Source organism: Trifolium pratense, linkage group LG1 (assembly GCF_020283565.1).
Source record: "Trifolium pratense cultivar HEN17-A07 linkage group LG1, ARS_RC_1.1, whole genome shotgun sequence".
NCBI lineage: Eukaryota > Viridiplantae > Streptophyta > Magnoliopsida > Fabales > Fabaceae > Trifolium > Trifolium pratense.
The window spans coordinates 4,164,698-4,176,959 of NC_060059.1; the positions used below are offsets into that span (position 1 = coordinate 4,164,698).

At 33.7% G+C, this 12,262-nt stretch overlaps 2 protein-coding genes and 3 non-coding genes across 5 annotated transcripts; 1 reads left to right on the forward strand and 4 right to left on the reverse strand.

Moving 5' to 3' along the window:
- Positions 1-350: 350 nt before the first annotated feature.
- LOC123881920 (endo-1,4-beta-xylanase 5-like) lies at positions 351-3,502 on the forward strand. The gene is made up of 7 exons (XM_045930680.1): positions 351-447; positions 551-597; positions 772-994; positions 1,089-1,255; positions 1,718-1,816; positions 2,029-2,820; positions 3,067-3,502. The coding sequence occupies exons 1-7, from the start codon at positions 378-380 to the stop codon at positions 3,412-3,414; spliced, it is 1,746 nt and encodes a 581-aa protein (XP_045786636.1). The 5' UTR covers positions 351-377; the 3' UTR covers positions 3,415-3,502.
- Positions 3,503-5,818: 2,316 nt separating this feature from the next.
- LOC123881954 (octanoyltransferase LIP2, mitochondrial) lies at positions 5,819-7,447 on the reverse strand. Its single transcript, XM_045930730.1, has 2 exons — positions 7,299-7,447; positions 5,819-6,647 (listed from the first exon to the last, which is right to left on the reverse strand). The coding sequence occupies exon 2, from the start codon at positions 6,642-6,644 to the stop codon at positions 5,937-5,939; it is 708 nt and encodes a 235-aa protein (XP_045786686.1). The 5' UTR covers positions 6,645-6,647; positions 7,299-7,447; the 3' UTR covers positions 5,819-5,936.
- A 1,920-nt stretch (positions 7,448-9,367) lies between these two features.
- Positions 9,368-9,439, reverse strand: TRNAP-UGG. The gene has a single exon. It is a non-coding gene; the product is annotated as a tRNA-Pro (tRNA).
- Positions 9,440-10,155: 716 nt separating this feature from the next.
- On the reverse strand, positions 10,156-10,227 carry TRNAP-UGG. The gene has a single exon. It is a non-coding gene; the product is annotated as a tRNA-Pro (tRNA).
- Positions 10,228-11,361: 1,134 nt separating this feature from the next.
- TRNAP-UGG lies at positions 11,362-11,433 on the reverse strand. The gene has a single exon. It is a non-coding gene; the product is annotated as a tRNA-Pro (tRNA).
- Between the last annotated feature and the right edge of the window lie 829 nt (positions 11,434-12,262).

The window sequence follows — 12,262 nt, forward strand, 5'->3', positions numbered from 1 at the left end:
TTACTAATATTGAATATTAGTTTCGTTTTTTAAAATACATGACTATTTCCGTAAGTGTGATAAAATTAAGCATCAAATGTACGATTAAACTTATTATTTATCAATTTTTCTATTTGACAGAAAAAGAAATATAAGTATCCAAAAAAGAGAAATATTACTAAATAAATAGTAAATATAATAAATAAGTAAATATTAAGAAAGAGGTAATTTTGTCAAAAAAAAGAAAGAAAGAAGAATGTAATGTAATTGACAAATAAAACAAAGTAGACAGTTAATGATGTTTACTTACCACATCTGCAATGTTGGAAAATTGATACACATAAATTGGACGGTGCATTAGTTGAATTCTTGTAGTTGTTTGATTAGTCACACACAAGATGAAGCTTGCAACAGTAGAGCTATGCATTTTCTTGTTCACCACATCTTGCTTTCTACTCCTTTCATCAGGTTCCTCTCAGTCTCTCCCTCATTTTCACTGTACTCTCTTCTCTACTAGTGCCTCTTTTCTCTAATATACTATATCTTTAATCTTTAATTTCAACACATGCAGGGTTCCAATTCCATTCTATGCCTTATGATTATTCTGCTACTACAGAGGTAATGAAATGAAACTTCCCTAACTTTATTAGTTTATTTTGCATGTTCTTCTTTTAATTCTCCAAGTTAAAGACATATAATAGTTTTAATTATATTTTATAAGCTTAAATCAGTCAATAAGCAATTATAACTACTTAAACTTACTTGTGTTGCAAATGCCTTGAAATAAATCAGTGTGTAGCAGAACCTCAGAGGGCACAGTATGGAGGAGGCATTATTGTAAATCCAGGATTTGAGCACAGCATAAAGGGTTGGACAGTGTTTGGAAATGGAACAATCGAGGAACGTATATCGAATGGTGGAAATAGGTTCGTTGTTGCAAGCAACAGAACACAAGCATTGGATAGTTTTTCACAGAAGGTCCAACTGAAGAAAGGAATGATATACATTTTTTCTGGTAAATATTATTTTTCTTAATTTGTTAATGATTATTTGATGAATGTTACCGTGTTGGCGATTCAGTTCTTTTCTAAGACGTTTTCCACATTCAGCTTGGTTTCAGCTCAGTGAAGGAAGTGACATTGTGTCGGTTGTATTTAAAAGAAATGGAAGTGAATTGGTACGAGGTGGCCATGTGATAGCCAAGCATGGATGTTGGTCACTGCTAAAAGGCGGCATAGTTGCAAACTTTTCAAGCCCTGCTGAGATTCTTTTCGAGGTGAAACGGTTTTCCTCTTATATAGTTTTGCATATTCCTTCAAATTTCCTCAAACATGTGATAACATAGCCTCTATTACGACTTCTGCCACTTAACTCTTCTATAGAAAATGAAATTTACCTTTCCACGCTATTTAAATATTTGACCTGCAAATTGGTTTATAGTGGGAGGGATCCTCGCCTTACAGGCCAATTTTGTAGGGTTTGAGTTAGACCAAATATAGAATACTAATATAGCAGAGGGTTCGTTGTTAAAATTTACCACTTTTTCTGTTATGCAAATACTGAGAGATGAGAGCCATGCGTTTTCATTCAAATAAGCTAAATAAGAGAATTATACATGCTTGGAAAGTTGAGTAAAATTCATAATCAGAGACTGAATAAAAAGGAATAAATAGTTGCATTTGTTTATTCATTTTGATATTTGTTAAACTTTGTTAATGAAATTTACGTATCACTGCAGAGCGAGAATCCAAATGTGGAATTATGGGCTGATAGTGTCTCCTTACAACCATTCACCAGAAATCAATGGAGATCACACCAAGACAACAGCATTGAGAGGGTAAACTAATGTTTCTTATATTATTTTAATATAGACGCCAGTCCTTTGCACCAGCGGAAGAATCATTGCTTTTCTCACCGACCGATAGTCAAGCGTGTTCTTGTCAAGAGGAATTAACTCAATAGCAAACCAAATTGCATAATGAAAATCATTAGTAGAAGTATAGCAGAGAAAAAGATATTATAACAAGTTTTGCGATTTATAACCTGCAGGTACGTAAGAGCAGGGTGAGATTCCAGGTAACTCATCCAAACAAAACTGCATTGGAAGGAGCAACAGTTGTTATCAAACAAACAAAGGCAGATTTCCCTTTTGGATGTGCGATGAACCATTATATCCTCACAAACACCGACTACCAGAGATGGTTTGTGTCAAGATTCAAATACACTACTTTCACTAACGAGATGAAGTGGTATAGTACAGAGAAAATTCAAGGCCAGGAAAACTATACTATCCCAGATGCCATGCTGAAATTTGCCAAAGAAAATGGCATTTCTGTCAGAGGCCATAACATTTTGTGGGACAGTATAAATCGTCAGCCTCGTTGGGATTTGTCCCTGTCTCCTGACGAATTACGAGAAGCAGCTACAAAAAGAATGAATTCTGTGGTCTCAAGGTATAAGGGACAACTGATTGCATGGGACGTGGTGAATGAGAATCTCCACTTCAACTTTTTTGAGGACAAACTCGGCGAAAATGCCTCTGCAGTATATTATTCAGCAGCTTATCATCTTGATCCGAACACGAACATGTTCTTGAATGAGTATAACACCATTGAATACAGTCATGATAAGGATGCCAGCCCAGGCAATTATATCAGGAAAATTAAGCAAATTCAGCAATTTCCAGGAACTGATGGAATACCATTGGCCATAGGGTTGCAATGCCACTTTGGAAGTGGCAAGCCGAACATTGCTTACATGAGGTCAGGTCTAGATCTTCTTGCTGCAACTGGACTTCCTATATGGCTAACAGAAACCAGTATGGATCCTCAGCAAAATCAGGTATATGTTCTCTCAACTTCAAATGTGATAATAATAATAATAATAATAAACTTCACTCTTCAGGGAAATTTGTTAGTTATAACTTCTGCTTATTACACAAGTCAATACAAAGCTGCATGATTTAATAAAGAAGATGCTTTGTTTATCTATCTCTAATTTTCATCTATTAGCAAAAAAAGTAAAGAATATATGACAGGAACAAATAGAAAATTGAACATTTCTTTCTCATTTTTGTTTGTTTGGCAGGCAGAATACTTTGAAGAGATACTAAGAGAGGGTTACTCACATCCTGCTGTTCAAGGGATTGTAATGTTTGTGGGTCCAGAACAGGCCGGTTTCAACAGTACATTACTTGCAGATGCAAATTTTAAAAATACTCCAACTGGAGACGTTGTGGACAAGCTGATTCGTGAGTGGGGAACTGGCCCTTATACAGCCATAGCAGACAGTAGAGGAATTATAGATATTTCACTACACCATGGGGATTATGATGTGACTGTTACACATCCTCTAACCCAATACTCCAAAACACTGAATATAAATGTAAGGAAAGGATTTTCACTGGATACCATCCATGTGAAAATGCATGCCTAAAAAGCAACCACCATTTAAAACTTGAGCAGAAGCAAGCAAAAGTTACCAATGTCAATTTTGAAAGATTTTAATAAAACCATTTGCAGTATCATGCTTGATTATTTTGTTATATTACACTTTTCATTTAAACCACAAATTAACTCTTTTCGTCAGAAATATGACCCTGACAAGAGATCTAAGTTCTAATCTAATCTAATAAAACATACAGTAGTATAGAACAATGCTGCATAATTAAGTTTCTAGTATAATATACTCTCATTACATCATCTAAGAACTCATAATCTAATACAAAAATAAAAATCAACAAAGTCCTAGCAGCTAAGCTTAAGTGACAAATGTAATCTTGATTGCAAATCCAGCTTTTCTACCTAGTCAACAGTTAGCTGGAGAAAACTACATAAATGATCTCACTTGTTCTGAATTGGATTTGATTTGCTAGAAGGAGACTGCCTTAAACTTGTGTCCACAGATATCTGAGAGGTTTCATTAGATATTTGCAACTTATGTAAACTTGCAGAGGAGGAGACATGAGCTAGCAGCTTCCGTGGTGGAAACTTTTCTATAAGATTACTTCTAGTTTCACTATTGATCAAAACTGTAGAACAGGTCATGAAATTTAAGAGCATTAAGACAAAGATACCTAACAAAGTACGTTGAATGGTTATCATGGCAGGGTTTAGCTGAAACAAACAACAACTGTAACTAGTAAAAAAAGAAAGGAAATTGTTGTGCTTGGAACTATCCCATAAGAATGTATTGTAGTTGGAGTCTATGTATCTCAAAGTGAAGCAATTCTTCTTAGTAGATTGTTGGTGGTTGAAGGCTTAAGCAATTTGGTTCTTGGACTCTGATCAAGGACTCAAATTACTAGTGTAAGCATAAACATAGACTTGCCTTCTATCTTTTAGAGGATGAAATAAACGCATTTAAAGATTTTTTTTAACCACTGTATAGAAAAGGAAGGTACATAGATAATGGATTATTGGACCTGCCACATCTTTGTTGTGTTGTGGAGCAGAACATGGAATGGAAGGAGCTTATCATGTGATCCTTAACCAAATCCCATACTTCTCTGACATTACTATAATATTTTCCATCACATGCTAATATGGATCATGTGACTAAATCACAAGATATTAATTGGGTTTCATATCCTTGGCCATATTAATTATTTTATTGCTTGTATTTCTCATAAACATGACAAATTACACAGCTAAACAGAGCTGGGTAAAATCACTTTACAGGAATTCAAAACTTCATTTTCCTGGAAGTTTATTTACAGCTACAAATGGAAGATAAAAGCTGTAACAAGTTTATCATATTCGTAGAGTTGTAACCAATTAGTTTTAACAGTTCTAACTTTTACTTCCATTTGTATAGAACTGAATATAACGAAATATAAATGCACACACAATATCTATGAAAGATCCACTTATAATACGTGTGAAACCGTAATTAGTTTTGTGTCAATTCAGATACTGTGCGAGTGTCTACATATATACTAGACCTTTCCTACAGGATTGATATATTACTGCACAAAGAACTTTTCTCCTGAATGCAGCATATAATAATGGAGGTTTTAATCAAATTTGCATGTGGAGACTGCGGCTTCAATATTCTTTCTGCTGAGAAAAAACATATGGTCTATGTCAGCAAGAATAAAATAGAATTTGCAAAACTGACCATGGCAAAATATTTCACATGTAACATAGGGTCTAGGGTCTTACATGGAAAATGACCTTCACTTTATGATCTGTTTATTAACAGCTTTTTGTCTTGGCTATCGATGGTTCTATAAACTGATTTTTCCAATGTGTGAGACTGAGTAACTCTTGTGATTGTTATTTTGCACTTCATCATTTGTTTGATCATGTGACAGAAAAAAAAAATCATTCTGATAAGAGAAAGATATGAATTGAAGTTTGTAGCCCCAACAACCAACCAAATAGGTTCACCATGATAACAATCCCGTAACATATGGAGTGCGGTCACAATCTGATCTGGTTTTGCAGAACTGATTCGGAGAAATGAATATAGTAACACAGTGACACCATAGCACATTAGTCAGCATGTGGTCATGAAGTCAAGCTCATCTACCAGTTCCAACTCATATCAATATCACTCCTCCAGTGTAAAGTGGGTTCGGAGAGGATGAGAATGTGTACGTGAAAATTAGCTTATAATTGTAGTAATAATGCAGTATTTTCGTCACCGCCTTTACACAATGTAGTACAGCAATCAAACATACGAACTTACGAAGTTTTGTTATCTCTGTCTTTTTATCATTCAACACTATAGCATTACACTTATAGAACCAATCTGTTGAATTGAATTTATCATTATCAATCATCAGTTGATCGCTAAAACTCAGCAACAAAAAAGTAAAAGCAGAATGCATAGATCATGAAGAATTAGCATGTATTATGAAGAATAGACAAGAATTTTATTGGTTAAATACTTCAAAACAATATAAGAAAAGAATAACTGTTATACAACAATCTGTTCACTAAAATAGCTATGTCTCATTCAGTTTCCTTTTTATCAGACAATATAGAAGCATCCTCCTTCCAGATCAGGTTATCATAACCAAAGATTCTTGCAAAACATGAAATCAACTGCTCTTGTATTATTTCTTCTGTGGGAAGGTCTAAATCTGTCTCCCTTCTCAAAGATGTCACTTCTTTATCTGCAATTCCGCAGGGAACAATGTGCCTAAAGTAGTTTAAATCCGGATCAATGTTAAATGCCATCCCATGAGAAGTGATTCCACTTGATATTCGAACACCAATTGCACCTATCTTTTTTTCTCCAACCCACACCCCTGTCTCACACCTTTTTCCAGGTGAAGCTTTCACCCCATATAGACCTGCCATTTCAATCATAGTTGACTCAATTTTTTCTACAAATCTTCTAGCACCAAGTCCCGTGTCACGAAGTGATATGATAGGATATAAAATGGCTTGGTGTGGACCATGAAATGTAATGTCTCCTCCCCGCTGCGTGTAGTGAAGTTCAGCTCCAATCTGCTCCAATTCTGACTGGGGGATTAATAAATTGTGAACAGTTTGTCTTTTACCAACAGTATATGTAGGAGGGTGTTGCAAAGACAGAAGAGTATCACCTATCTTATGAGATTTTCTATCCAATACTAGCTTTTCCTGCAGTTTTAATGCATCCAAATAGTTGACAAGTCCTAGTTTCCAGACCTCAAGGTTTCGCACTGCCCTCATTGCCTGTTCGCAATGAGAAAGTAAGTCTAATTTCAAATTCATTTGTCAAACCAGAAGGTTTAGAACCAACTTATGAGAAATTAAGTCATTTCCCAATATATTGGAAAACCAACGACATTAAATTGACGAGAGCATAAAGTCCACAAATATTTAATCCAAAATCATCACAAGAATTATCACAGAATATAACTCTGAATTTGAGCCTTCAACATCTAAAGTAAGTTAAATTTTGTATTCTATTTTATTATGAGCTAACTCAACCTTACAAAACCAACTTGTATGATCAGAGATACTCACCACCTATAACCGATGTTCCTATGTGTGACTCTGAACATTCTATAATGTAGCATACATTTAGTTCCCCGGTTGTTTAATAATATATAACTACTTTTCATGTCTCAAATCTAGAAAGTGAATTCATGTGTATTTACCAAAAATTGCATCCATAAAATCCCACTTCCCAGAAGTAACCACAAAATGCACCAAATTTTAAAATCTATAAAAACAGGTGGAAGAAACATTTCAACAAACAGTTAAAGGGCATTCACGGTAAACCTATATATCTGATAAAAGGAAAATTCTTTTAATGTAACCAGTTACTAGATTCAAATGGGTTTTCAAACGTGAGCAAAATTGGAGAAGAAGATGAATAACCTGATGATGTAATCTTCAAATTCAAAGTTCTGCTGTGTGTTTGTATGTGTTGACAAGAGACAAAGGAAGCAAGATATAATTCACAATGTTGGAGTCCAACAAAATATGTGGAGCATAATTTTTAGTTAATTAACTTTTTTATTTAATTTATTTCCATTTAACTTTTTTTAATACTCCAAAATAAAATACACTAAAACAAAATACATAGAGCAAAAAGAGTTTTTTATGAGATGGAAAATCCAAAATACTAACCCCACACATCTTTTATGAATAAGTGATCGTCGGATAATAAGTGAATAATATTCGTTTTTCTACATTGAACTCATAAGTCATTGGATATCTTTTATGAATGTCAATTAAATATCGTCAATAAATTATTGCCGGTTGATGTAACCAAAAAAAAAAAATTATTGTTGCCGGTTGCTCCATCATTTGATAACCAAAATTATTTTTTGATGAATGATAACTATTTTCATAATAAAATTCGATCAATCCTCTTTATTAGCAATGAAATTATTCTTCTAAGATTCAATTTTATTAGCAATCCAATCACTATTAACATAGACATGTCCAAACATATATTTTTCCATATGCATTAGTGTAAGTGATTGAACCTTAGATCAAATGGTTAAACGGACCTAAATATCTACTTGTATCACATTTTACGTTTTAACTCCATATCATTTTTCAGCCGGTAAAATGAATAAAAGAATGACACGCATGTCACATCTCCATCAGTAATGGAATCAATTCCATCAATGTGAAAACTATTAAGATGATTGTTATAAGTTTGTAATTGAAAGGGAGTGCGTAAATAATACATAATTTGAACTTCAATGAAACTAAGATTGCCAAGACTTTTATTGTGATCCTTTGATTTCAAAATTTTAGCTTTTTTCAGGATTTGCTTGTGCTTCCTATAATCCTATCATTGATATTGTTTCACCTTTGTAAAAGACTGAAATCCATCAATGAGAGAAATTTGTTGCTTCATGATCACATGTTAAAACTCCACCAACATTGATTCTGGTTATTACTGTAGTTGGTTTGTAAAACATTCTAAAGCAAATAACCGAAGCTCTCAACTTCTGCCCTATGAATATATTTGAATATTGCATTATTACAGACTGATATCAAGGCCATTGAAGGGATGATATTGGTGTGTTACCAGTTTTTCTTGCCTTTTTTGACTGCCTTTACATCAAATCTGATAGCTTATTAAAAAATTTACGAAAAATCAGGAATAGTAAATAAACTAATGCTATACAAAAAATTCTGAGAATCGAATACAGGACCTCTTGCATCCAAAGTATCAAATGCCAAGATTGTTTATGCATACCACATTGTCTGCAATTGTATTGTAAGATTGCATGAAAATGACCAAATATGCTTATTTGGATACACCATTGTTAGTTGTTTTTCAACATCTCAATGTTGTCAACAGAAACCAGCTGATAAATACATGTTGCTCCTGTGTCTTCTCATGTTTTTCTGAGTAAGACATCAGAGAGAGTCACCACCATCGTATGACATAAGGAGTAGATACCCGAGTCATTTAATAATTTAGTCGGAGGTTCAACCTCTGATCGATGTGTATATAAAAGCATTTGTTAAAAGAGATCATATTCTTAAATGAATCTCAGTTAACATGAGATAGAGTTTACTTACCATTCAAGTTTCAATTTAGGATTTATCTTTGAAGATGAAGTTTGATAAACTATGACTCACACTAGTCTTCTATGACCAACATGTTTTTCAGCCAACACGAATACACACTATTCAAGTATGCATGTATTCCAGCATTCATCTCAAGGCATGCATTCACATGCAGTCCCTAATGCTAATTGCAATAGTAATACTAATAACTACTAGTACTACACAACAGTATATAAATCAAACATGACAGCTACCAGATCTTAAGAAACTGAAATTATTAAAACTGATGCTTATTGGTATTTTAACTAACCTTGTCAGCTTACAGATCTTCAACAATAAATAAATAAATAAAAAATGAGCTTATTTGTATTTAACTAAAAAATATTGAAAAGTTAAATTCCAAAATATCAAAAGGGGCATTCCGAGAATCGAACTCGGGACCTCTCGCACCCAAAGCGAGAATCATACCACTAGACCAAATGCCCTGATATGAAAAGCTATTCTTTGTGAATGAGTTAGTAGTTCTTGATAGTTTCGTTAGTATTTTTCATGTTTTTCTCTAAATCTAGCAATTGGGACATCATCCATATGATCTATTCACCTTACTTTAGAATCTATAGATTAACTCCACACATGTCCGAACTACCTAAGTCGAGACTTAACCCGTTAACCGTCTTATCTACAATAGGTTGCTAGCTTGCTACCCTAACTCTCTCTTTAATGCTATTATTCCTAATCCCACGTAGTCTTTATTTGTCAGGGATCCTTTCTTGTCTTGTATTTTTACTCATCCGGTGCAGCGTCTTCATGGACCTCACTCCTTTTCGTGTTGACATTTTACCGCCCAACACTTCATATTATTCAACTACACAACTTTTTATTTAAGAAGCCACATACAACAATATAATAACTTCACAATATTATAAATAAAATAAATTATTTGCCAATTTTCATTGAAAATGGAGAGTTTGTCATATTAGGTCATAAGTCTGGCTACTAATACATTATTATTCATGTATCACAGCATTCACATGCAGCCCCTGAACTCTAATTGTTATTTAACCAATACAGCAGCAAATAAGTCAAGCTTGTCAGATTCCATATTTTTAACAATAAAAACAAAACTGATGCATATTTGTATTGAATTAAACAATTAACAATGGTAATGTTCCAAAACTTAAAAAAAAAAAGAAAAAAAAAAGGGGCATTCCGAGAATCGAACTCGGGACCTCTCGCACCCAAAGCGAGAATCATACCACTAGACCAAATGCCCTCATATGAAAAGTTATAGTTTTAAAATAAGTTACCTCGGATTTTCATCACATCTCATCATGACAATATTTCTTTCTGATATCCATATCCAATAAGCTCTCATTATGTAATCTGATCATGACTGAAGTAAAAGGAAATTCAGATCAGAATGTTATCAACATTGAATACCATAGTTCTATTGTGACTTGTGAGATAAATAAATGCAATAGGCAAATCATACTATGCAGAAACAAATTTGGTGAAACAATGCAAGCCCAAAAATGCTGCGACTGATGCTGCACCTGGATTTCTGTCTATGCTCCCATTTCCTGGGGCAGGGGTAATTTATGGGGCTTAACTATCGTGTTTGCCGAATTTTTCTGTATTTTTGTTCTTATTGTCATATTTACTTAAAGTGGGGATTCTGTCAAATCCAAGTTTCCTTTTGGAATCATTCCCTTTAATTTTGATAAAGGAGGGAAACTCAGTTGTTAGCTACAATAACCTCACTATGGATCTCTTCTTTTCTTAGAGTAAAGAATCAAATTCATTGAAGACAATGAAAATTTCCAAAGATATTGTTGTGATTTTGTGTGATATTTCAAAAGAGGGAAGTCCTACATTGTTCATTCCTCAAACCTTTAAAGGGTTTATAATCTACTATGTACTACTTTGAGCAATTTTATTTTTGACTTATCATAGAACGTAGCACTGTGAATTTGACCCTTCAACAATTAAAGTTACATTTTGTATTCTATCTTAAAATCAACGTTGGATCTAACACCACTTTACAAAACCAACTTGTAAGGTCAGAGATGCTCACCACTTATAACCACTATTCATACCATATTATCATTCAATCTGTAACTCTCCACATTCTATAATGTTGCAACAGCATACATCTAGTTCCCCAACTGTTTTAGTTTTTGGTAGGGTGCAAAAGGAAAAACTATAATTAATTGTGTCTTGGTTTCCTAAAAGAACCAAAGTTTTGGGACAAAAATAAAATGCCTACCGGAACAAAGATTAGGGACGGAGGGAGTAACATATCAATACAACATCTCATACTAGTAAAATAAATAACTACTAAGATTTATGTATTCAGTTCACTTCAATTCTGTTTTAAAAAGAATTTAAACAAATGCTATATAAAAATGGGGCATTCCGAGAATCGAACTCGGGACCTCTCGCACCCAAAGCGAGAATCATACCACTAGACCAAATGCCCATGTTGAGTTAAGCAGGGTTAGTAGATGTATATGTCTTATTTACTATTGATTACTATTGAAATTGTTTATGCATACCACATGGTTTGCAGCTGTATTGTAAGATTGCATGAAAATGACCAAATCTGTTTATTTGGATACATAATTGTTAGTTGTTCTTCCACATCTCAGTGTTGCCAACAGCAACCAGCTGCTAAGTAGATGCTTGTCCTATGTCTTCTCATGATAATGAGACCACTGTATGAAGCTAAGCTACCGATTTCTAAAGCTAAAATATTTTTCTAGGTAAGATATCAAAGAGAGTAGCCACCATAGTATGACCAAAACAATGAATACTTAGATCCTTTAATCATTTTACATTTAGTGAGGTTTGATCCCTCATTGATGCTTATAGAAAAATATTTGTTAGAAGATATCAACTTCTTCATTGAATCTCAATTAACTTTGATATATTAGTCTCTGCAATTTGTGTATTGAGGGTAACTTGATTTACTAGAAGGAAAAGAATAACATAGAGAGACTACTTTCTTATTTACCATTCAGGTCTTAATTTTGGATTTACCTTTTAAAATAAATTTCGATAAACTATGAATCACAACAGTTTTTCTGTGAGCAACATGTTTCTCAGCCAACACAAATACACTATTCATGTATTCCAGCATTCATCTCAACAAGGCATCACATGTGCTACCCCTGATGCTAGTTGTTATTTAACTACTAGTACTGCACTCTAAGTCAAACTTGACAGCTTCCAGATCTTAAAAAACTAAAAGGATAAAAGTTGATGGTTATAGTTATTGGTATTTAAGTATTTAACTAACCAAGTCAATC

Coding starts and splice junctions, on each gene's coding strand:
- LOC123881920 (XM_045930680.1), top strand. CDS start 378: ATGAAGCTTGCAACAGTAGAGCTATGCATTTTCTTGTTCACCACATCT. Junction 995..1,088: donor AATGATATACATTTTTTCTG/GTAAATATTATT, acceptor TTCCACATTCAG/CTTGGTTTCAGCTCAGTGAA. Junction 1,817..2,028: donor AAGACAACAGCATTGAGAGG/GTAAACTAATGT, acceptor TATAACCTGCAG/GTACGTAAGAGCAGGGTGAG.
- LOC123881954 (XM_045930730.1), bottom strand. CDS start 6,644: ATGAGGGCAGTGCGAAACCTTGAGGTCTGGAAACTAGGACTTGTCAAC.